Below are 26675 nucleotides of genomic sequence, written 5' to 3' on the forward strand. Positions count from 1 at the left end.
TTTATTTGACATGTGCGTTAATAGTTTTAAATTTTTAGATTTATTTTACTATAATAGTATATGTTAGAGGGGTTGAGGTGTGATAGTTTGAGGGGTTGAGGTGTGATAGTTTAAGTGGTATCAGGGCAGGAATATGATCTCGCTGGGATAGTATACAATTGTATGTGTCATATGAAATATGTTGGTCATAAGTTAGAATTTGTATTTAACATGTCAAGAATATGGAAAATCTTAAGAATGTGCCACTGAGAAAAGAAGAGTCAGCCATCTTGCATCATTATTTAATTATATGAGTATTTTATACATATGTGGTATCACATGGAAATTCATCTTGCTTGGTAATAGGAGTATATGCACCAATAATAGTGTACAATTGATAAAAAGATGTACGTTGAGATTAAAGTTTATGATGTCTTGTGAATATCGGTAAGCAAAGTTTTTGTGTAACTCTGAATAAGAATTTTTTAAAAGTGTCTAAACATAATATTGTTGATGTTATGAATTAAAGCTCAATTTATCTTGAAACTCAATTTATCTTGAAACTTTGTTCATTTAAGAGGGAGACACTTATAGAGAATTTCGCATAAATATAGTGGTGGAAAGTGTTTTCAATCTTTTATAGATCATAAATAATGATGTATGGATTTTTATTTTTTTTTTTTTTCAAAAGTATTTGCAAAAGTCTAGTCTACGATTACCAATTAAGATTTTAATATCAGTTTATGAATTTTTTTTATTTATTTTTCAAAAGCATTTGCAAAAGACTAGTCTATAATTACCAATTAAGATTTTAACATCAGTTTTTATAGTTTTTAGAAGAGCTTATGATCTCTAGAAGATAAAGTAATTGAATAATAGTAGTTTATCGATTTTATAAGATCTTGAAATAAAAAGATGTACCATCATTTAAGCAAAAGATATCAGTATAAACCTTTAAATAGTTAGAATAGTTTGAAAATATATCATAAACCCTAATGATAAGAAGAACTCACATTTAGAGAAATGTGAAATGTTTCAACGGTACTAAGGAAGATATTAGTAATACATTATTACTGCAAAGAGAATGAGATGAAATGAGAATTGACAAAGTTTGTATTACCACATAGATATTAGAGTTTGAGATATTACACTAATATGAGAAAACTTATTTGTTTGTGTTTAAACACGATAACTTTGTTGAATACTAAATTTTGCGGACAAAATTCTTAAAGGGGGAAGATTGTAACATCCCTGACCCACATCACATATTATTTTACATAATAGCATATATTATTGGTATTTATTAATGAAGTATTATTATTTATAGTATAAAAATAATAAATAAGTATCAAAATGATGCGAAAATAAATTATGTGAAAGTAATATAGTAGTGTACATATGTAAGTGTACATGTGTATAGAGTAAAGTGTAGCAATATGCACATATGAGACGTAATTTTTATTTGGCTTTTAAAAGTGATTAAACTTTATCCTTTTAGGAGTATTTTGATTATGCTTAAAATAATATTTAAATCTTTTGTACATGACAAATTGGATACTACACGTATAAGTAGGAAAAATGATTGCATGATCTTTGTGCTTAGGTGCATTACCCTAAAAAGGGATGACTTATGGGCTAAGCAGACGTTCGATACACACGTGGCAATTTGGATACTACACGTGTAAGTAGGAAAAATGATTGCATGATCTTTGTGCTTAGGTGGATTACTCTAAAAAGGGATGACTAATGGGCTAAGCAGACGTTCGATACACACATGGGAATGATAATTAGGGAAAGAAAAAAATAAAAAGAAAAGAAGAGAAAGTCAGAAGAAAAATATAGGGAGATATTATAGTAGAGGAATTGAGCGGAAGAAAGCAAGTGGAATCAGGGGTTTGATCAAACTACTTATCATAATCAGGTGTGTATAAATAACACTTTTAATTTTATGTGTGATGTGATATTGATGGAATATGATATGGATATTCAGTAGATATGTTTTATTATATGGTATTAGACTCATATGAATCATATGACAAAAGAGGATTTGTGACGATCTTGCCTGGATCTGAAATCACAATAGACATATTGGGACCTTTGGGTCAAATCACAGTGGGAACTTCGAGTCAAATCATATTGGGACCTATGAGTCAAATCACAGTGGGACCTTCGGGTCAAATCATATTGGGACCTACGGGTCAAATCACAGTAGGACCTTTGAGTCACAACGTATTTGGACCTATAGGTCAAATCACAGTGAGACATTCAGGTCAAATCATATTGATATATTGGAAATCCCGGGCAGAGACCAGGGTTGATTTGTCACAGAATAATAAACTGGACAGAGAGACATATGCATATGGATGAGAAATTATTAATGATATTTAATGCTTATGGTTATATGTGTTGGTAAGAGAATATTTTTTTATAATTGTAATGTGAAATTAAAGACGAAATTTATATACAATGAGTTGTGACTTATATAAACCACTAGTTTTTTTAAGGAGCAAGATATCAATTATATATATATATATATATATATATATATAATTGATATCCCTATATATATATATATATATTGATTTTTATAATGCATCTGATATGAGTGTTTTATTTGACATGTGCGTTAATAGTATTAAATTTTTAGATTTATTTTACTATAATAGTATATGTTAGAAGGGTTGAGGTGTGATACACTACGCCCCCCCGGACCCCCAGGCAAGGGTGACTCACAGACCGAAAAAACTATACTGATTCAATAGGGCGTCGCCCCCCACCCCAGCGAGACCCCGGTTCGGCTAGCGGCAAACTATACTGATTCAAGGCATACTAACAAATCTCCACCTTGACTTGAATTCTCCTGACAGATGCATCATTACAATGCCAGGCGAATAGCTTGCCTCAGATTTTCCCTCCTCGGACAATTAACAGCTCATGACGTTAAGCAAGTCCAAACAATGTTAAAACTTGTTATGCGGGACCGGCTTGGTGAACATATCAGCAGGATTATCAGTAGTACCAACTTTCTTCACCTCAATTCTCTTCTCATTCTTCAGAAAATGATACCTCGCATCAATATGTTTGGTCCTCTCAGATGGACCTGATCCTTGGCTAAACAGATAGCGCTCTGACTATTACAGAACACAACAGCTTGCTCTTGATGTAAACCAAGATCACCAACTATCCCTTTCATCCATATTCCCTCTTTAGCGGCTTTTGTCAATGCCATATACTCTGCTTCAGTCGTATAGAAAGTAACTGCAGCCTGTAAAGTTGCCTTCCAACTAACAACAGAACCACCAAGAGTGAAAACATAGCCAGTCATAGATCTTCTACCGTCAACATCTTCAGCATAATCAGAATCAGAATAACCAATCACAGAACAGTGAGTATCACCTCCATAAACGAGACCAACATCAGACGTACCTCTCAAGTAACGAAAGATCCTCTTTATAGCCTGCCAGTGCTCATTTCCAGACTGCCCCATGAGCCTGTTGACAACACTAACAACATGTGCTATGTTTGGTTTAGTGCAGCATTCGAGTACGAAACTCGAGACATGTACTCCTCCTTAGCTTCATATTTCGGTGCATGATCAGATGACATATAAATGTTTATGGCACTTGGAGTATCAATAGGCTTTGATGTAGATATGGCAAATCTTTACAAAATCTTCTCAATGTAGCTCTTCTCTGACAGGAAAAGCTTATTCTTTGTTCTTTCCCTAGATATCTCCATACCCAAAATTTTCATTGCAGCACCCAAATCCTGCATATCAAACTCAGCACTGAGGTGAGCTTTCAACTTCTGAATTTTCAAACTTCCTCTCTGCAGCTATAAGCATATCATCCACATACAGAACAAAATAGATCATGGAACCATCATCAGCTTTGTTGTGATATACATAACAATCATACGAACTCCTGGTGCATCCCAACTAGATCATGTAGCTGTCAAATCTCTTATATCATTGCCTCAGAGATTTCTTTAGTTCATATAAGGACTTCTTTAGCTTGCAAATGTAATCCTCCTTACCCGGAACTGCAAATCCCTCGGACTGAGTCATGTAGATATCTTTCTAGAGCAGTCCGTGTAGGAAAACCATCTTCACATCTAGTTTCTCAAGCTCCTGATCATAATATGCAACTACCGCAAGTAACACTGTGATGGAAGTGTGTCTGACCACTGGTGAGAATATCTCATTATAGTCAACCCCCTCCTTCTGCGTGAACCCTCTTGCAACTAACCGAGCTTTGTATCTAACACCCTCATTTGTTGTGGTACCTTCCTTCTTCTTGTATATCCATTTGCATGTAACAATCTTCCACCCCTTAGGCCGTTTGACCAGTTCCCTAGTCAGATTCTTCCACAATGATTCCATCTCCTCTCCCATTGCAGCGAGCCATCTAGCACGCTCACTACCCGAAACAGCTTCCTTGTAGGTGGATGGTTCATCCTCCACCTCACTGGAAACCTGTAATGTATATGTCATCATGTCCTCAAAACCATACTTCGGCGGAGGCTTCACACTTGTCCTCCTAGTTCTATCAATAGCAATGCTTCTTTGACGAGTATCTGGATGAATATCAGAACTAGTAGGTTCAACAGTGGTGTGTTGATCTTCTCCACCTTGGAGTTGTGATTCACCCTCATGGTGAGTGACTTGTACCTCCACCTATTTATCAACACTACCAAAATCCTCTACACCGACAGACTTCACAACTGAGTTAAGTATAGAATTCTCATCAAACACCACATTCCGACCGTGAATAACTTTATTCTCCGAAGGTGACTAGATAAAATACCCCTTAACTCCTTCTCCATAACCAACAAATACTCCCTTCTTGGAGTTGTGATTCACCCTCATGGTGAGTGACTTGTAGCTCCACCTGTTTATCAACACTACAAGAATCCTCTACACCGACAGACTTCACAACTGAGTTTAGCATAGAATTCTCATCAAACACCACATTCCGACTATGAATAACTTTATTCTCCGAAGGTGACCAGACTCAATTCCCCTTAACTCCTTCTCCATAACCAACAAATACTCCCTTCTTGGAGTTGTGATTCACCCTCATGGTGAGTGACTTGTAGCTCCACCTGTTTATCAACTCTACCAGAATCCTCTACACCGACAGACTTCACAACTGAGTTTAGCATAGAATTCTAATCAAACACCACATTCCGACTGTGAATAACTTTATTCTCCGAAGGTGACCAGATTCAATTCCCCTTAACTCCTTCTCCATAACCAACAAATACTCCCTTCTTGGAGTTGTGATTCACCCTCATGGTGAGTGACTTGTAGCTCCACCTGTTTATCAACACTACCAGAATCCTCTGATACCACTTGTTCGGACAGATGCAGTCGACATATCGAGAGTTTACGGGCCCGACTCGAACTTGAGTCATCCTGAGCCCACTCGACCTCGCTCTGATACCACTTGTTCGGATTGTCGACTGCAACAGACTCTTGGGTGTGACTCAAAAATAAATCCGTGCGGGCTTGACCCAAAGCGGACAATATCAAACGTCTGTTGCAGTCGTCAATCCGAACAAGTGGTATCAGAGCCAGGTCGACTACGTCTGTCTGTTCCCGATATGATCTGGTTTGAGGGGGAGGTTTGTTGAGTACAAACTCATTCCACATCGGGAGTCTGAGGGAAGTTGGAAGGTGTATATAATTTTGTCCAAACCCAATTAGTTTGAGGCCTTTTGGGAGGGTGACGAAAAAAAAATCCGTGCGGACTTGACCCAAAACGGACAATATCAAACGTCTGTTGCAGTCGACAATCCGAACAAGTGGTAATAGAGCCAGGTCGACTGTGTCTGTGTTCCCGATGTGATCTGGATTGAGGGGAGGTTTGTTGAGTACAAACTCATCCCACACCGGGAGTCTGAGGGAAGTTAGAAGGTGTATATAATCCTGTCCAACTCCTAATCAATTTGAGGCCTTTTAGGGAGTGACTCAAAAATAAATCTGTACGGACTTGACCCAAAGCGGATATCAAGCGTCTGTTGCAATCGAGAATCCGAACATCTTTTAATACTTTTTCTATATGAGTAATGGGTAATGTTTATATAAATATTAGCAGTGGAGTACATAATATATATGCACTCTTGATGTGAATTTTCGTACCAAAAAACTAATCATCTATTTGAACATATTTGGTGGTAAGGTATTGACATTTGAACTAAACGTTTGAGAGTCAAATCATAATTAAGGGGGTCATTTGACTTTTTGTAATAATGTCTTCGGCCTTAGAAATATTTGGATGGATGATTTGATCAAAAAATTAATAAGTTGGATTGATTGCATTTTGTAGTGGACTAGTAGTATATTTTTATTGTAAGATCTAATTTAGCAGTGAGTATGGAACAACAAATATTTAATTACCAAATGCAAACTGCTTTTCTAATTGTTACAGACATTGACATATGGAATATTTATTTATCCAATGTCTTTTGTATCCATGTTGGAAAAGTAACTTGTTTGGTTGCAAAGAACATTATCTCTTTATTTTTTCTAATTCAAAGATATCTTATCAACTAATGAAAAACTAACATTTTCAGGAATTGTCACTACCATCTACTCCTAGTCAATAGAGGAACAAAGTAAGTAGCGAAGAACATTCGAGTACACAAAACATGATCCTCATTAGCACTATCCGCAACGCCTAGGCTTATTTTTACTTCTAATCACGGAATCATGCAAGAACTGACATCATAAGATTTTGTGACTATGATAAAGTTTTGATCCTAGATCTTAACATTATATAATTCCAGATTTATTTAAATACGTTCGATCAAAAACAAAAATGGCCACTCTTTTTCTAGCCAATAAATGGGCTTATTCTATTTTTCCAGGCCCTCAAACGTGCCCTTATGGAAAAAATCTACATGCCCTCGTATACAATTTGAAACACCCCCAATGAGCATCCACAGTGGTGCATTTTTCGTCGGGGCTATCCCTTATCCACGGTCGTCCGGCTATTGCAGGTCGGCGGACGAGCGGCACGCCCGAAAGTTCAGTCGCGAGTGAAGGCTTGCCCGACCTGTTAGGGTTGGTATTATGAAAAGCATGTTTCGAGCAAGTTTCGCGCGAATAGAATCTTGCTTGTATACATAAAACTCTACAAAAAATCCACTTTTAACCCGATTCAGTATTATTCGAGCAGTCTCGCACGAATAGAATCACTATTATTATTACACTGTGTTTGCTTGTGCATTTATAAGATGTTTTACAAACATTTAAATGCATAAGAAGTAAACAGAGTCTAAGTCTTTTGATTAGTAGACTGGTTGTGGGCGACGTCGACTTGAAGGTAACACGGTCAGATCTATGCAATGCTTTGCAAAAGAAAAAGAAGAATTTCACAACCCAGATAGGCTTAGACTACCTATCGTGAAAGGTTGCAATGTCAGATTATTTCTAAGCCTTACTGAAATAAGATGACATTGGTGTGGTATAGCACTGAACGAATCTAACAGCAAGACGTGTCTTTATGCTATCTACTGAAAGACTAGGTCTTGATAAAATACTATTTCTTAATCTACATATATTAGTATTGAGCATACGGTATTGATTATGCACTACTTTGACTTATCAAATGGTGCGGGTTTTTCGCAACCCAATAATCCTAATATATTGGGTAGTGGTGATTAATATCTAGTGGTGCTAGGATTGCTATTATGTTGAAACGTGCGCAAGGTGAGTCTCGTTTGATAATGTCCTCAAAAGGAGCTCGAACAAGGTTTTATTATTCAGAAAACTGGTCAGTTGGAGTTTTATCGCTCTATGAATAATAATTAAGTGTTTCTTGCTAAGTCCACTCTTGGAATTAATAAGATGTTAATTAATTAAGTCCATAGCATATATTAATTAATTAATGGATATTTATATCTTAAGCGCGGAAAATAAATAATAAACAAAGTGGAAATCCGGATTACTTGTAATTTCGGATTTGGATGGGGAGAGTTCAATATTATTTATGTAGTGGCTGCTCGTAATATTCCAATATAAGCTTGTATTAAATTGTGAGTTCAATTTAATTAGTAAAAAGCTAATTGGGGGAGCCCATATCCAAAACCTTCCATAGATCCATGTCTGGGCCCAAAAGGAACTTAATATAAATAAGAGAATAAAGGAGACAGAATTATTCATTAGTTCATTATTGAAAATTACGCCAACTCCCTTTTTGAGTGGGACGAATTTTTCTTTAATTTTCTCCTCCGTAAAAATTTTAGCTCCTCCTCCGTGAGGAATTTTCTGTCTTCTTTATTCGAGTCCTAATATTTTGATAAGATCAGCCCACCCTGATATCGACATACAGTTCGGGAACCAGGGAGAAGATCTGTGGTCTAGTATTGAAGATCATCACGTGGAGAAGGCGCGAGCAATCGACGATTCTTTGGAGAATCAAAATCGGTAACCCTAAACCGTAGAAATCATGTTTAGGATTTATATTTTCTAAGCATGAATTATTTGTGTTCTAGCATGTAATTAACTGTTTAACATGTGAATTGATTAATCGCATAATCGGTCAAATAGATCTGTATCTGATTTATTTGTTTTGTACAAGTCTTCCGCTGTGCAAGGGGCACCAAAACCTCAGCACGACCATCGTCTATAATTATAAGAAAAGTAATTTTTAATATAAAATTTTGATTTTAAATTAAAAAATCCTTTTTTAAATTAAAATAATAAAAACTATAATTTCACAAATGACCCATGACACCCATACTGAAAGACGGATCCGTGTATTAGTGAAAGATTATAATATTTTGTATAGAATATAATCATTCACACTAGATGAGCAAGTTTTACATTGCTTGAGTAAACCTTTTATAGATAAGTTTTCAAGTCAAACTTTCATTGTGACTTCGATGCCGGATAATTGGTAGTTTTCTAGATAGGTTTTCAACTCCAAGTTTCTTTATGGTTTTGATGTGGGGCATTAGTTTTACACTTAAAAGAGTTTTTGTTGCTTTATATAAAACTTTGTTTGATTTCAATACAAAATTTATGTTTAGCCTAGTGGTAAATGTGTTTTGAAAAATTATAGAGGTTGTGAGTTAATTTTGACTTTAATTATATTTTTTTCATTTTATTCGATTTTTTTTTATACTTTTTCTTATAAGCATGTTTATATTTTTATGGTAATATAAATTTAATTTAAGTAATGTAAGTATTTTATTTAAATTTGTTGTGTTTTATACTCCATCCATCCTCAAAGATTATACACTTTGAATTCGGCACGAGTTTTAATATAAAATTAGTAAAGTAAGAGACATTTAGAGAGTAAAAATGAAAGAATGCATATTCTTATGGGACGGAGGGAGTAATATATTATATTTTTCTATTTATTATTTGAAAACAAAAAAATAAAATAAAATATAAAATTTGTAACTTATTTTTAAAAATTAAATAATGTATATTTTTTTATAATTAAGTAATGTAGGTGTTTGTTGAAACTTTTTATTTAATATAATATTTTGATATTTTAGTAATTGAAAATAAAAAAAATTAGATTTAATTAATAGGAGAATCACTGCAGAAGGAAGGGTCTGATTAATAAATGTTAATGTGGTGATCAAGGGGTCCGAATGCTCTGTAAATTGGGTGACACTATGACAGCAAACTGTGGTCACAATGAATGCCATATCTGAAACAGAGAGAGCCATTAAATCTGGTTTGATGGAAGAAACTCTATCCCCCTCACTATTTAAAAGGTGCTACACGGTAACGCCTCCATCCCGACAAGATTTAGGTAAACCTTACTTTGCAATTTCGTATTTCGTTTATCGCATAGATTATTTGTTCTACTCATACTACAACTGAAGCGGCTTGTTTTATTTTATGGATTTTTTCCCTCCTTCAAATTTATGAATACTTCAACTATTGCGAGTTACGTAATACAACTCACTCATCAATAGTTACAATGCAATTAGGTAAAAACAAAACAACTTTTTAAGGAAAATCATGGCTCAACAGGTGTAGTTTTATTTGTATACAAAAATTAGGGTGACGCTGATGGAAGTGCAGCTCATAAAAGCGTTTTCTTTTTCTTAAACAAAAAATATATTTCTTGGTGGTCAGGCAAGGGTGGCAAACAGAAGTTGGCTAAGTTATTATCATCTCGGTGTAAGAAGGCTTGCAGGAAAGAAAGAACGGGACAATGCTGTATGCTCCATCTGCTTAGAGTCTCCTCACAATGCGGTCCTCCTGCTTTGTTCCTCGTTTGCCGTCCCTACATGTGTGCTACGAGCAACCCATACTCAAACTGTCTTCAACACTAAGGTAACGTCAAACTCACACATTTTGAGGCTGTGTTGAGTACAAATTTTGTTAGTTTTATATTTTTAAATTAGCTCAAGAATCGTTAAGATTAAAATTAAAATCTATTTTTATTCTAAACATAGCTCTTTTACAATTTTGGTACACCATTACTCTGTTTTAGCCATGAAATGACAGGACAACTTTAACAGACCATCTATTGATTAACTTAACAGATATATTTGTCCATCTATTATGGATCGAAAGAAAACTCATAATAAGGTAAGGTCGTGTTCATCAAAATCGTAGTCTCTTGATGTACGGATTGAGGACTCGATGAATGCGGCTTGATTTTACATGATATAAGGTGATATATTGACATGTACTACTATTACTATACTATGTGAACTCATAATAAGGTAAGGTCGTGTTCACATAATCAGATGATATAAGGAGTATATTTTAATCTTATGTGAACTTAGTGTGTCTAACTGGATATTATTGTGACATAATTAACATTTATGTATTTGAATATAATTAAATGTATTAATCATAATAATACACCAAATCATCATAAGTTAAATTTAAGAAAATGTAAAGGCCATCAACGAGATCAATCAGTTGGAAGAAGCAAAGCTCACCTTGCCACCTCCGGCCTCCGGGAGGCATAGGCAAGCAAAGCCACGCGAACCGGCCCCGACGATGGCCAGAAGTAGCTTGATAACATACTATAAGTTCATGATATTAGCTACTATTTGCCGCTGATAAAATGAAATGAACATGTTCACATAATCAGATACACTCATTGTTCAAAAATCCTTCAATTTAAATACAATCACTCGTCCCATTGTTGCATTTCCAAGCGCCACATATTTTCTTTAACAAGCACTTCAATTTCTTCTGCGCAAAACTAGATCAGTCAAGATGAAATTTAGGTTTCTTTTGTAAACAATGATTAAAAAATTACTTACACAAAGATGAAATTTATCTATTCTTCCATAGCTCCATTTGGCTTCACCCTCAATTGATTCATACTTCCATAGCCTCTTCTTCACCCTAGAGAATCCACAAAACAATCTTCTTATCCTGTCTCCGAATCTCCGCTTCTGTGCAATAAATAGAATTGCAAACTTAATTTAACTAAAAGAGATAGTGAAGATGTTAGGAATAATTCCATTTTGAAAAGAATTATAAATATTATGAATACCTTTGATTTAGGGGTGAGATTGTGAAAGGGTTTTGCATGGGCACTGTGAGTATATGAGAGGAGTTGGGCACGACGATCACCTCGGAATCTGTTGTTCCGATGGATTTTGTGATGAGATCGGAGAGTTTTTGATTCCACGTAAACACTGATCATCACTCCCTTTCTCTTTTCCACCATATTTTCTCTACATCAATCCACATTATTCATTTTCTTTTCTGTTTTTTATCACTCACAAGATACAGTTACTTCAGATGCTATAATATCGCCTATATATATGTTAGTTTAGGAATATGTCCAAATTCCAATTCTCAAAGTGGTGTTCATGTTAAATTTCTTTAATTGTTTAACTGAACTTACTCAATATGTCCTTTCTTCATCAAGAGTATATATGTGATTTGGAGACAGTATGTGTTTGTCATAATAAGAATTAATATGTAATTCATTTTTTACTTTAATTACTTAAAAATTGTACTATAGTAGTAGTATTTTATGTTTAGATAGTAGTATTTCATTTGTAATCTATTTTTTTTTTCTCTCCCTCCTCACTTCCATCTCTCATTCATCTCCCTCATCCCATCAAAAATCTCTCCATTCTTTTACCAAGCTAAAGCCGAAAATAATTCAGAGATCACGATTCGTCATTCTATTTACAAAGTATATATATAAACCACACAAAAATTTTCTTTTTCTAAAGAATGGTGATATACTGTGGAATTTCATTCAAAAATGAAAATGACAGATGATTCTGATAAGAGTCACATTTTGTCATTTTAGTCCATCCCACAATAAGAGTCACATTTCATTTTTACCATAAATGGTAGATATGTCTCACATTACACTAACTCACTTCATTCACATTCTATTATAAAACCAATATAAAAAAGTGGATCTCATATTCCATCAACTTTTCCAATCCACTATTCTTTATATTTCTTAAAACTCATGCACACACAAAATAGGATGGAGGGAGCAATGACGGACCCAGAAAATAAAATTCGTTGGGTCGAAAAAAATTTAATAGTAAAATTTATGTATATTAATTATTTAATTTATAATACTCCCTCTGTCCCATTAGAAATGAAACGTTTTCCTTTTTGCTCTGTCCCATTTAAAATGAAACGTTTCTAAAAATGAAAATAATACTCTCTCTACTTTTTCTTCTCTCTTACTTTACTCTCTATTCATTAACTCACAAAACAACACTATATAAAATCTTATTCCAAAAAGCAAATGTTGCATATTTAATGGGATGGAGGGAGTATATTATTAAAATAATCATATTTAAAAATATAATTTTTCTAGTTATGCTTTTATTAATTTTAAACTATAGTCGAAAACAAACTAAATGAAATTAATTAACATATTAAATATAATAGTGTTATTAATTAGAGTAGTAATCTAGTTACAGCATAAAAACTAAAAATAAAATATAATAAAATGGAGTACCATGTATCATCAATAAGAAAAATATTCCTTGGTTTACTAAATCGGCTCCTCTCTTCTTTTCTTCTTTTCCCCAATTCAGAGCTCTCATCTTCTACATTAGAGCTCTCCTCCTCAACTTCAAATGTTCAACATACTTAAATTTTTTAATTAACAACCATGTTTTTTTTTTCTATATCTCTCTTCTCCTCTCAATTATTCTCTAATTTTTCATAGAAGCGATGTTGTTATACATGGGGTCGGGAGGCGACCGTGGGTCAGGCAGATGAATACGTACGGAGCTTCACAGAAGCATTCACGGACCGACGGTGGGATCGGCGGACCCCGCCTGACCCCACCTGGGTCCGTCGTTGGGAGGGAGGATTTAAAGTAGGACAAGATTGAGTAGATAAATAAAAGGGCAAATTTTGTAAGTTGCAATATGAGAATGCAACGATGGGAACATAAAAAATACTAATGTTAAAAGTTTTTTAGAGAAAAGAAAGATAGAAAGGGAGAAACGCTTTTATATCTATTCAAAATAATAGTATTACGATTTTTTAGTCAAAACATAAATTATAATTATGGATATAAAGTGGATTTATCGTGTAAAAAAATTATTTTCCTACTCGAAATTATATGGGCATGTGTTGTGCTAGTGATAAAGTATTAATATTTAAGTCCAGGAGGCTCAAGTTGGATCATTATACTACAAAAAAAATTTCAATTACCAGTGGTAGGCAACTCTTGGTAATTACCGATGGAATTAGAATATGAAAAGATTTATTATCAAACATATGATATAAACTGAAAATAATTATGACACAAAATTTCACCCAAACTATTTTTCCGTTGTTATTAACAATAAAATCTAAAATTGGCTCATCTTTCAGATATTCACCCAAAATAAATTGTTTCCTCTTCTTTTTAGGCGACATTTTTAAGCCGACAGATGGAGAAATTCTCGTGCAAAATCCACATATCGACCTAGGTTTGCACATATTGTTGAAGAACTAAGGTTTTTCATTTCAGAATTATGTGAGAGAGATGGACAAGAGAGAGAGAGAGGAGAAAAAAGAGACGAACAAAAGAGAGTGAGCGTGAATTTTATTAGAATCGCGTGTAGTGGAAACAAATCCCAAAACAAAACTGAAAACTATCACATATATGGAGTACATAAACCGTTAATGTTGTTTTTTACATAATCTTTTGTTGATACTTGTTGATAATTGAACTGATATTCATAGGTTATGAGAGCATGCCTAACGTTGCGGGACCGCACCTGGGTCCCGGCCCGCAGCCCGTCGTGTTGGAGGGAGCAAAATCGCGGCCTGGGCCGCGCCCAGGTTCAGCCTGGCGTAGCGTTGGAGGAGCATGGGCCATGCCCCAACGAGTCTCGACCCGGCGTTGAATGGCCTTCGGGCCGGACCGCAAGCCCCAACCTTTTTTTTACGAATTTTTTTGTCTATTTATATCCCATCTCTTCAACATTCTTCCATCAATTTCTTCATTTCTATCCTTTGAATACTTTCAATGTTTGTGGCTGCGATGGAGTGGTTTAACAACGACGTTCGACGGATGAACGAGTTCGTCAACACCAACAATTGGTACCTACCGACATCGCCCAACCCAAATTCAACGCCTAGTCCGGGGGTGGCGTCCAACATGGACTTGCCATCGCCAGTTAGCACTGATGAGTACGACATTAGTGATATGGAGTCAGCTCAAGGGAAGGGCAAGGTTGCGGCTGCGGATGATGAGGGGCCGAAGAAGTATTGCACGTAGGAGACTTGTGGCTGGCCAAGAACTTCGTCGACGTCTCCGAGGATCCTATCATCGGAAACCAGCAGAGCTGCAATGTTCTAGGAGCGGATTGCTCAGAAATATAATGCTGGTCGACCAAGAGGGACGTTCGAGCGTAGCTACGTGAAGCTACGCAAGCATTGGGGTCGGGTCCAGAAGGAGATGACGAAGTGGAATGGCAAGTGGACTATAACATAGTCCGGATGTGGCCGAGCGGGCATAGCGAGATGGACCTCGTGGCGAAAGCCTGGGAGGAGTTTTACTCTGACGGGAAGAAGCACTTCAAGTACTACAACAATTGGAAGATTGTTGAGAAAAGCCCGAAGTACGCCGGTGGGGCAGAACCGGTGTGAAGTGGGGCGTCGAAGAGAACCAAAGTTTCCGCCTCCGGAAACTACTCTTCGTGCGAAGGAGGTCCGGCAATCAACCTCAACGTGACAGACGACGACGTCTTCATTTTATCCCCTAGTACTCAAAGCCGACCGATGGGAACTAAATCGGCAAAGAGGAAAGCGAAGGGGAAGACAACTACGAGTTACCCCACTATGCCGCCACTGCCACCCAATCCTTCTCTGGATAAGATATCCGACTCTATGTCGGATATGAGTATTACCTTGCGGATGGGCCATCTGACGGAATTGACATCGAGGGATACCTCGACAATGTCGGAGTTCGAGCTCGAGTTGCACCATGAGATGATCGCCTACATTCGCGTACAAATGAAGAATAAGTATAGTTTTTTTCATTTTTTTTTAATTTCTTAGACTTGTATTTTTTTTTTCTAGGACTTGTAATTTTCATTTTCTAGGATTTGTAATTTTTTTTTTCAACTGAACAATGAATTTTTCGTGTTTTAATTGTTCAACGTATTCTATTTTACGAGTAAAATATGTTGTAGTTGTGGATAGTGCAATTTAATAGTTGTTGCTTGGATGAGGCCTGCAGGGTTAGAGGAGTTTTGGCCTGAGATTGAAATTTAGGGAAATGATGACGTGGAGGGGACTTGGAACCTGAATTCAGGTCGGGGTTGGATGCCCTGAACATAGCCAAATCTGGACCATTCAATCCCAAATCTGATGGCTAGGGATCATCTTTGTTAGAGCATCTCCAATGGAGGCTAGCGATCGGCTAGCCTATCCGCTAGCCTCCATTGCGACCGGCCAGCGCGATTTCGGCTAGCCCATCGGCTAGCTCACGCCGATTCACGCGATCGGCTAGCCTCCATTGCAGCCTCCAAAATCGCTAGCGACCGGCTAGCGGTTTTTTTATATATTTTTTAGATATTTTAATTAATTATGTAATTTTTTTTGTATTTTAATTAATTCCTATCCTATCCTGATGATGTGGCAAAATGAGTTTCTAGTCCTGGATGACGTGACAGGAGGAGTTTTTAGTTAGGCTATTACTAGCCTATTGACATTAGAGATGCTCTTATGCACTAGGATGCTAGTATTTGTCTTATGCATGTGTGACCTTACATAAACCAAAAAGTGAGGTAAGAGTGAGTAGTTCACACGTGAATTCTACATTATGGACACATAAATCACAAAAGAATATAAATATTCTTACACCAAAATTAAACCAATGAAGCAAAAAATAAAAATCAAATAATCAAGAAATCAAAACAAGAATAAGGCCATATCCCATCTTCATAGCCGGAGGAAATCGCACTATTATCAGGGTTAACTCTTCAAATAAGAGAGTCTAATATTGGCAATATTATATTGCAACACTTTCCCAAAGCTTAGCTAGCCAAATACTCTCTCTGTCCATGAAATATTACCAGTTTTGTCATTTTGGTCTCTACACTTACATTCCTTTATAAAACTAATATATAAATGTGAGACTCTTATTTTATTAACTTTTTCAACTCATTTTTATTCACATTTCTTAAAATTCATGTCAAGTTTCATAAATAGTGAGAATAATTAATACTGAAGATTTTTTGTTGAGACCTGCAAAAGCATTGGCCGCCATGTTCAACTAACGGAGCAATCGATCAGTGAGTCGAATACCATTGGGGTGGGAACATCGGCTCATCAATTACCAAACTGTCCCTAAAAGATAACTGAGCCTATTCATTCACAAAGTTCGTGGTTGAGCTTTCACATGAGTATTAATTAAAACAAACTTTAATTGGAGTTTAGTTTATTAGCCGGTTCGAAACAACAATTAATTACTCCCTCCGTCCCGGCTAAGATGACACATTGCTTAGCCGGCACGAGATTTTAGGAGTTATTGGTTAAAGTGTTTAATTGGAGAGAGAGAAAATGAGTGTAAGTAATAAAGTAGAGAGATAAAGAAAGATGGATATTTTAATAAGAGTGAGAAAAAGTGGTTGAGTGTATTAATTGGAGAGAGAAAGTTACCAAAAAAGGAAATGTGTCATCTTAGTTGGGACAAACTAAAAAGGAAAACGTGTCATCTTAAGTGGGACGGAGGGAGTAGTAGTTTAATAATAAAGTGTTAGGTATTGAATCTCCTTTAATAAGAGCATCCACAATAGCGGCTAGCCCACCGGCTAGCCGATTCTTGTCGCTAGCCGGTCTGCTAGCCGAACTATTGGAATCGGCCAGCGCAAAATCGGCGAAGAAATCGGCTTGGGCTAGCCGATTTGAGGGCGCTGGCCGCCATCGTGCCGATCGGCCAGCGCTATTTTTTAATTTTTATTTTATTTTTTGAAAAACTATATAAACGCGATTTTAGTTTCATTTTATCCGGTTATATTTTTTTTAAATAGGCACACAGACGATGGGTTATGCCTAATACAAAATTAAGACCTAAAACAGAAACATGTCATAGCGTCGGGCCGGAGGCGGTGGCAAACTATAACGGATTCAACGTATACTAACATTTTTTAATGTATTTTTTTAATAAATTAATGAGGAGTAGAGTGGGGCGGTGGCTCGTGAGTGGAAGCCCGATTTTTTTTTTTATTATGTAATTTTTTTGATTTTTAGTTAATGTACTTTTTTTATTTAAATAAAATTAAAGAATTTTTCCCGTATATGTGTCGTAAATTTAATTCCGCAATTTAATCATAAATTTTATTCCATAAATGTAGTTGTCTTTTTGAATTATTTTTATTACGGTCGGCCTATGGCTGGCCTATTTGAGTAAAATGCTGATGTGGCTGGTGGATTTTTAGTGTTGATGACGTGGTAGGGAGAGAGAGTGGCTGGCCTATTCTTATCGTGGATGCTCTAATACGAGTACAACATAAATCAATAAACACTGGATTATTATAGCACTTCATGAATCAATCATAGACTTCCTTTAAGTACAACCCTAAACATAACTTTTATTTATCTTAAATACGAATAGAAACCCCTAATAATTTGTTCACTTTAATTAAACAAAATTAATAATAAATAAATATACATACATTTTGTTGTTTCCCATTTTCGAGTATACCATCTTTTTGTTTCTATAACAGACAATGGTGGGCGGGGATCGGCCGGCCGACGACGAGATGTTGGAGGCGGAGCCGCGGCAGCAGCCGGCAGATCAAATACCTGCGGCTCTCAGCCACGGCGGTCGCTTCATCCAGTACAACATCTTCGGCAACGTATTCGAGGTCACCTCCAGATACAAACCCCCAATCATGCCCATAGGAAAGGGCGCATACGGCATCGTTTGGTAACCAAAAAAATCCTATCTTTCTTTTGTGTTTACGTCGTAGCTGAGATTGATTTTTATGATTTTTCTTTTTTTTTTTTTTTGTTAGCTCGGCTGTGAATTCGGAGACGAGTGAGCACGTGGCTATTAAGAAGATAGCTAATGCTTTTGATAATAGAATCGATGCGAAGAGGACACTTCGAGAAATCAAGCTTTTGCGTCACATGGATCATGAAAATGTTAGTGCTTTTTTTTTTTTACTTTTTCTTTGGGAGCTTCAATTGAATGTAAGTTTTCATTTTCTATGAGTTTTAGTAGTATTTGTTTTCTAACTATTGCCGGGTGTGCATTTTGCATTTGATTATTCGTTTCAAAATGGGAAGATTGCTTCTTGGATCATGAATTGGGTGGTTCTGCTACTGTTTGATGTATGAGTTTGATTTAGTAGCTGATGGCTAATTTCCAAATCAAGATGATTATTATTGAAAATAGTGAAAGCTTGCTTTTTTTTTTAAGATCCAAAGGAACATCTTTCCTTCTAATTTATGTTCAATAATTATGCATAACCTTCCCAATTGATGGATATGGACCAGTTGTGAGCATAAGCAAACATGTTTTTTTGTTTTAATGTTCGGAAAAGTTGAAATACGAACCAAAAATGTAAGTGTGAAATTGGGAGTGTGACACGGATGGCTGATTAGCTGAATAGAACTAGTCTTGTTTGAACTTTTTGTGTCCATCATAAGTTCTTGGCTTTTCTTTTGATTCATGATAAGAGATACAGTCAAGCTTTAGTGTCCTATTTCAGAAAGACTGGCCCTTTTTAGTTACTCTTTTACCCTTTTGTCTTCTTTCTGTATAGATTTATGCAATTATGCTATGGCAAAAAATGGGGGAAGTCATTAGGATATAGTAGTATATCATATTGTAAAGCAGCTTATAGTTTTTTTCTGTTACTGTTGTAGCTAAAGATTAAAATCATTATTAATTACCTATACTCTCTATTCCTTAGTTTAAAGAAGGAAGTTCAATCTTAAATAGAAGTGTTACTAAATACTACATGGATTACTTTTGCATAAATGATGAACAGGTAGGAGTATGAGATGACTTTTTTTTCCTGAACTACTAATTGTTAGTACATTTACTGTATCTTCATGTTGGAATCATTCCTTTTACCGACATATATTCCTTTTCCTCTTGCAATTATCTTTCCTTTTCAGTGTTGAAGTTTTTGTTCTTGCTGTTGTGTGATTAGATAGAAGAATGTTGTTCATTAGCTGCCTTAGTTTAAGGCTTTGGTAGATAAATTCAATGAGCATTCACTTCTCTCAATAAAAACTCCCTATTCAGGCAGACATGGCTGCGGTGTTCACCAACTTTTGACAGTATCACTACGAAATATCCCATGCATGGAGCTAATTTTGTGGCACAACTTGTACAACCTACTTCACAAAATTATTGGATTGAGTCATAGGCTTGATAGGTTTGCAGTGTGTGGAACGCTTTTGTTGATAAATTAATGATCCAGATGTGTGATTTCTAGGATGGAAAATTGCAGATTAAGTAATAATGTGTGTTATGAATTGTTGTTGTATGCAACACTCATGGATATAATGATGACGCACAAAAAATTTAATTAGCTATTTTACAACTATTTCGTATTTATTGAACTTTTCATTTCAAAGGATATGCTAGGTAAGGGAAGAAAAGGTTGCCTTTTTCGTTGATGTACATGTTTAATGTGTGTGTGCTGCTGGGTTGAGCCACGCATTACTATTTTTTCTTATAAGATTATTTTACGTTTAGTTATATATTTAAGAGAGTGTTACATCAGAAATAACCAATTTTATTTTCCATTTCATCCATTCTTTTGAAATCAGAACTTTGGGTCTTCAGCTCAAAGAATTGATTCCAACAAAAGACCTTGTGCCGTAAATATTATCCTTTTTCATGTATGCCATTTGTGAACACAGCTCAGGCATTGACATTTACAGTCTGACCACGCCTGAACTAAAGCCTCAAATAGTCAAATTTTGCAGAAATAACCAACCTAATATTGTTTGAGGTTTCTGTTACCTCGGGAAAATTGGTCACATGTATACGGTTAATACTTTTTGTATTAGTTGGCTTGGTGGAACAATATCCAGCAACACCATGTCCTCTAATTATGTAAAAAAAGTCAGAGTTTTAGGAGTGTATCTAGAGAAATCCCAATTATTTTCATTCATTGGGCTGTCATGTGACTGTAACTACTTGTTCCGCATTTACTGCTTCAAAAGACAATTACACTTATGCTTATAACAGCCACTTTGCTTGGTAAGTTGTAGCACTACAGAGCCCAGCCTAATATAGAAAGTGACATCAGGGATAGTAATAGATTGAAATATGTTTTGGGGGGGAGGGGGAGATAATGGTGCACTTTTTTTGCCACGGTTATATTTATTATAATAATGTCGTCCAAATCTTGTATTGTGCAGATTATTGCAATCAGAGATGTAATTCCACCACCACAAAGGGAGGTTTTTAATGATGTCTACATTGCATATGAGCTTCTGGATACCGATCTCCATCAAATTATTAGATCTAATCAACCTTTGTCAGAAGAGCACTGCCAGGTTCAATTTAGCATTATTCATGTTATCAGTAGCTATTTTACTGGATCTGTGTTTTCTCATTTAGCATAGTATACAATTTATTGACTGGGCACCATTCCTTTGTTTTCTCTTATGAATCATGATGCAATTAGTTAGCAAGGAATCATGAGTTCAACTTTTGTTTAGGGTTTAGACTGCTTATACACCTACTCGTTGGCTTAACTTTTAGCTAAACTGATTTGGAAAGGTACTTTGCAATTTATTCAAACTAGTTGGACCAAAAAGTGTGCATAATATTGGGTTGATTACAATCATTAAAGATTCTCATTTTCAACTATGGCAAGTCAACTCAACCTTACTCATTGTGACAACAGATAAATAAAGTTGATTTGTAGGTTGTTCCTCCACCTGGCTCTCTGGTAGTATTGAAGTATATATAATATGTCAAAGCAATTGGTTAGTGAGAGCATTGTGAGGTATAATTTGGAGACCCATACGTACCAAAGTGTAAAAAGAAATCTCTCTCATTGTTAGAGACTTAGAGTTATGGATTGAGGAAGATAAGCTGTTGTTTATGTAACACGTTTTATACAGAGAGAGAAATTTTGATTGAGGTCAGAAAGGTAACTCCTTCAAGCGAAGGCTTCGACTTAGACAATGCCTTTCAATAAAATATTCTAAGATAATAATAATCCTCTTCAAAGATTATATAAGATCCTACCAAAAGAAGACAATGATTTATTCAATATTATAAGTAATTAAAGTTGCACTGAGAATCCACCTCTTCTGCTACCATGTAACCAATCTCTCATGCCCACCAAGGCACCACTGCCGATGTCTGCTCCATCATCCTGAAACGTCTCCTAGCCATAACACAATCAGAGCAACAGTCATCAAAACATTCACTTCCATCCACTCTATTTCATACGTCCTCCAGTACCTCGCACATCCTCCACAACATCCCTTCATTTAGCTGAATCCACCACCTTTCGGCCACCTCTCCAGTACACCGACAATGGATGTGTATCAATTGGCTGCCCCTCGGAAGCAGTCTTGTCCTCCAAGGCTGAAATAATGAAATTGTTCTCGCACGTTGATTTCATCCATCCAAGACACCTTCTCCTCCGCCAATCCAGTGCACTTGATCTTACGGAACCTCCTTCCCTTCATGATGCACAATCCTATAGGCTACAGCGGCTTCTAGCAAGAATGGAGGATCCACATCGGCCATTTTCTTCAGGCTACTTTGTCTGTGGTCAACATCTGCTCTAATCGCCTTCTTGAGCAAAGAGACGTGGAACACGGGGTGCACCTTGGACTCGCTAGGTAACTGTAGGCAAGCCACTGATCCAATCTGTGCAAGCACTTCTTCGAATGGTCCAAAAGAATGCAGTACTAACTTGTGAATTCACGGTGGAAACTATGAATATTTGGAGAGCTTGGTGGACCAGGGTAATTTGGTAAAAATCCAAGGCATGGGGCGATGGGGCGCACGCCCCACGAATGAGGGCGCACTAACTGTTCATCTATAACTCAACAGATTATCACTAACGAAGTGAGAAAAAATGTTCAGATTTTGTCTAGGATTGGGTGGGGATGGTTTCATGGAGCCTAAGATTTTTTAGATGGATAATATAGGCTATTTATTACTTTAGAATATCAAAAAAAATAATTGGAAGTGTAAATGATACTATTGAATATATACATTTAATAGTTTATTTCAAACGACATTAATAGTTTAAACGGCAGCCTTAGTTTCAAAAGGCAAGTTTTCTTTTTTAATTGGACAAAGGCTATTAATTAGGTTGTTATTGACGATATCAAAAGGCACATTAGTTAGATATAAATAACAATAATATGAACCTATCTTCTAACTTTCTATGCACACCATCGCCCCAGCTGCTCCCCCTTGCACCCTGCTCACCTTAGCACCTTGGGGCGACAGCAGGCGCGCCCCTAAAAACATTAATATAGACCAACTTCCCCATGTCGATCTGCATTTCACTTCTATGAATGTTAGCTTCCCCAACCATCCTCTGATGTGCTCGTTCTAAAAGAGAATGAAGTTGCTCCAAAATTGCATTCCTTGTCCGTAAGACCTCCGCAACCGATTGCACTCTAACTTCACCCAGTATTGCTAAAATATTGCACTGCTGCCATCGCGCCGAGGTGGTTGTGGTGAGCAGGGTGAAGGGGGCACAAGTGGGATTAAAGTTGATTGAAAAATAGTAGGAATTAAAGTTGATCACTTTCCTTTCACTTTATCAAGCTTTTATTATCGTGGTCAATATTTTCATAGTCATCTTGCAGTCCATAACTTTCTGCGCTTACAAGAAGGATGAAAGATTCTCAATTAGACCATTACCCACTTACCCGCCCTCTTCCCAAACTATGTACTATAGTTGTATGTTTGTGTCTGTGAATAAGTTGTTGTTTCCGTATTCTTATATTTAAACCAAAGTTGTAGTTGTGGTTTTCATGTAAGTTAAGGGATCAGGATTGAAGAAAAATTAGGGGCTGACCTGTGTCTGGGGTGGCACTTACTTTTTTGGAAGAAATTTATGCATTCATTGTTAGAGATTTGATGGCAAAATAACTCATATCTTCATTTTTGCAGTATTTTTTGTATCAAATCCTCCGCGGGTTGAAGTACATACATTCCGCAAATGTCCTACACAGGGATTTAAAGCCAAGCAATCTTCTTCTGAATGCAAATTGTGACCTAAAGATATGTGATTTTGGATTGGCACGAGTCACGTCTGAAACTGATTTTATGACTGAATATGTCGTCACAAGGTGGTATCGGCCACCAGAACTTTTGTTAAATTCATCCGATTACACTGCAGCCATTGATATATGGTCAGTGGGATGCATTTTTATGGAATTGTTGGACCGGAAGCCATTGTTCCCTGGTAGAGATCATGTTCACCAGTTACGCCTGCTCATAGAGGTATCTCTCGTGTATCTAAAATCTAATTTCAGATAAAGTCAGTGAATTATATTGTAAGTCATTCTTTGCCCTAGCATGGGGTTGCCTTTTAGCATTTGTATGTGAAAGTATGACTTTCTTTCTTTTTCCTTCTGGAAACTGCCACAAACATCTTAGATTTTGCATCTTCCATTGAAATAATGAGATAAATAAAAAATAAAGAATATATTGAGTTGATTCTGTAAATAATGTTGCAAAAGAAATTTGCCTCACATTTTTTGATTTCTTAATTAAAGTTTTCTCAACTGTAGTCACTCTTTGAGATCGATTTGTTCAATAACAGTCAGCCTGGTGTTGCATGTCTATTTCTATCGTCGTTGCATTTTTCATCTGCTTTGAATGTGGGTACATTAGGTGGTCATGTAACATGTTAGGTTTCATTGAAGGGGATTTGCTCGTCCATACTCACTCTTTTGTTGGAATGCATGCATTTGATTATCACACACATATATGTGTGTATTAGTTATCCGTGCTTTTGGAATGCACTTATGGATCATATCTCTTGGAAATTAGAACTGCGACTCATTGAAAACCATTTCAGGGTTAGGCTCCGTCAGGGGGGAAGATTGATGGATTTTACTTATTTGTACTGATGTCTGGCTTAGATGTCGCTGAGCTGTATCACTGCTGTCACGACGTATTCTTAAAATTCATTTCAAGCTAATTACTATCTAAGTATGACTACTTGCTTGGTTTGCAGCTGATTGGTACTCCAACAGAGGCTGAGTTAGGTCTTCTGAATGAAAATGCAAAACGATACATCAGGCAACTCCCTCCTTATCGTCGACAATCATTCACCGAAAAATTCCCTCAGGTGCACCCCCTTGCTGTTGATCTCGTCGAGAAGATGCTGACATTTGATCCTAGGCAACGGATCACAGGTTAGAACTGTCACTTTCCTAAGGCCTACAGTCTTGGAAGCTGTATTAATCATCATCGTATAAGGGAGCACATTTACTAAACGTAGTAAATTGTTTGCTTCACTCTCCGTGTTGCCTTAATCAAATCTGTTTCTTGTTGTTTGTGGTGAATATCCATCGTGGCTTCCAGTTGAAGGTGCATTAGCCCATCCATACCTGAACTCGCTCCACGACATCAGCGACGAGCCCACTTGTTCGAGCCCTTTCAGCTTCGACTTCGAGCAGCACGCTCTCACGGAAGATCAGATGAGGGAGTTGATCTTCCAGGAGGCACTCGCGTTCAATCCCGACTACCGGCGCACGTGAAGAAATTTGTTGGTCTGAGATTCTGTATTTAAGTAATGAATGATGTATGTGTTTTTTTATTGGGTAGTCTCAGTGGTGTACATACTCTTCCTTCCCAACTGGATGGCTTCCATTTTTAGAAATATTTAACGATGCCATAAAACAGCCATTTGATGTACTCATGTACTGCTTCACACATTAATAAAACTCATTTCAATTTTCAATTTTAATACCCCAAAATCACAAGGCTATTGTTCTCAACTTGTCTTTTTTCTGATACAGTGGTGAAGTCAGCCTTTCAGTTTAATTTGAAGGGAATTTGTGTTGATTTAATGCTTCCAGATAACATCCGTTACAAGAAAATAAAAACTACTCCATAACCTACTTTTTCTTCTCTGTCATTATTAATGGGCATTTTCATTTTTCTCAACTGGGAGGGGTGAATGAAAAGGAATTTGTATTAAGCTTAGAGTTTACCAAGTTTGTAGTAAGATTGCTATAATGTGCCCATTTCGATTTATGCTCATTGTGATTCTCCCAAAAAACTCATGCACTTTGATCAACAAGACTTCTGTGACATCGATGATGATGAGCGTCAATAATTTTATCTCCTCCAACGAACACTTCTTGTAGCTTTCACCCACAATAGAAGAGAAATCTTATTCTCTTGAAAGGATTGGTTGTGCATCTCATCCACTTGGTGGCGACAAAAAGCGGTAATACCACTTCTTTTAACCATGTGAAAAAAATATTTATAATTGTGCGACGCTGTATTCGGAATCCTTGAATTATATGGATCTTAACCCTTTTGTTGACAAAACGTTATGACACTATGACATCCTAGGCCAAGTCTGAAACTGAAAATATTGAATTATTTAACACTATGAATCTTAAGTATTTACTTACTTTTTATTACTCATATAGTTTTTTGCAAATGAACGTTATACTTACATACTATTTTATTCATTTTTCTTTATATTTTTTATACTAAAATCAAATCAAAATAAAATAATTAATCACAAACAAAGCATCTATATCATAATTGGAACTCCTTTTATTTCATAGCAGTGGAGGCGTGTCTTTTTGGCACGCAATTTAAAAAGAATTATGTTAAGTGGGTTAAGTAATGAAATAATAAAATAGAAAATGGAAAAGATAGAGAGATAAAAAGAGAATAAAGTAAAAAGAGAATAAAATAAGTGAAGAAATATTTTGAGTTTTAATAAAAAGAAAAATTACCCCATTACTATGAAACAGATGGAGTAGTACTCTATCACATGGGGGAGCCAGAAATATACAAAATTATGAACCCACTATCCACAAAAATATACTTCCTCCGTCCGCCATTAGGAGTCCCGGTTTACCATTTTAGTTCGTCAGCCATTAGGAGTCCCGATTCACTTTTACTATAAATGGTAGGTATACCTCACTTTCCACTAACTCATTCCACTCACATTCTATTATAAAACTAATATATAAAAATGGGCTCCACCTTCCACTATCTTTTCTCATCCACTTTTCTTTATATTTCTTAAAACTCATGCCGAACTCAAATGAGACTCCTAATAACGGACGGAGG

At 36.2% G+C, this 26675-nt stretch overlaps 2 protein-coding genes across 2 annotated transcripts; one reads left to right on the top strand and one right to left on the bottom strand.

Annotated features, from left to right (window-relative positions):
• Positions 1-10857: 10857 nt before the first annotated feature.
• Positions 10858-11643, bottom strand: LOC125218724 (uncharacterized). The gene is made up of 3 exons (XM_048120463.1): positions 11466-11643; positions 11230-11364; positions 10858-11158 (listed from the first exon to the last, which is right to left on the bottom strand). Exons 1-3 carry the CDS (start codon positions 11640-11642, stop codon positions 11084-11086), a joined length of 387 nt encoding a protein of 128 aa, XP_047976420.1. The 5' UTR covers position 11643; the 3' UTR covers positions 10858-11083.
• Positions 11644-18090: 6447 nt separating this feature from the next.
• LOC125223450 (mitogen-activated protein kinase homolog MMK1-like) lies at positions 18091-25326 on the top strand. Its single transcript, XM_048126606.2, has 6 exons — positions 18091-18329; positions 18418-18547; positions 20786-20923; positions 23520-23852; positions 24592-24772; positions 24942-25326. Exons 1-6 carry the CDS (start codon positions 18130-18132, stop codon positions 25115-25117), a joined length of 1158 nt encoding a protein of 385 aa, XP_047982563.1. The 5' UTR covers positions 18091-18129; the 3' UTR covers positions 25118-25326.
• The last annotated feature ends 1349 nt before the right edge of the window (positions 25327-26675 follow it).

Source organism: Salvia hispanica, chromosome 1 (assembly GCF_029641045.1).
Source record: "Salvia hispanica isolate PSC_SH4W2 chromosome 1, Shi_PSC_v1, whole genome shotgun sequence".
NCBI lineage: Eukaryota > Viridiplantae > Streptophyta > Magnoliopsida > Lamiales > Lamiaceae > Salvia > Salvia hispanica.

What these genes read in the sequence shown, in the direction of transcription:
- LOC125218724 (XM_048120463.1), bottom strand. Translation starts at nt 11,642, where the DNA reads ATGGTGGAAAAGAGAAAGGGAGTGATGATCAGTGTTTACGTGGAATCA. An exon ending in ATCTCACCCCTAAATCAAAG is followed by an intron (nt 11,365 to 11,465) that starts GTATTCATAATA and finishes TTTATTGCACAG; the next exon opens with AAGCGGAGATTCGGAGACAG. An exon ending in TAGATAAATTTCATCTTTGT is followed by an intron (nt 11,159 to 11,229) that starts GTAAGTAATTTT and finishes AGTTTTGCGCAG; the next exon opens with AAGAAATTGAAGTGCTTGTT.
- LOC125223450 (XM_048126606.2), top strand. Translation starts at nt 18,130, where the DNA reads ATGGTGGGCGGGGATCGGCCGGCCGACGACGAGATGTTGGAGGCGGAG. An exon ending in AGTTACGCCTGCTCATAGAG is followed by an intron (nt 23,853 to 24,591) that starts GTATCTCTCGTG and finishes CTTGGTTTGCAG; the next exon opens with CTGATTGGTACTCCAACAGA. An exon ending in TCCTAGGCAACGGATCACAG is followed by an intron (nt 24,773 to 24,941) that starts GTTAGAACTGTC and finishes CGTGGCTTCCAG; the next exon opens with TTGAAGGTGCATTAGCCCAT.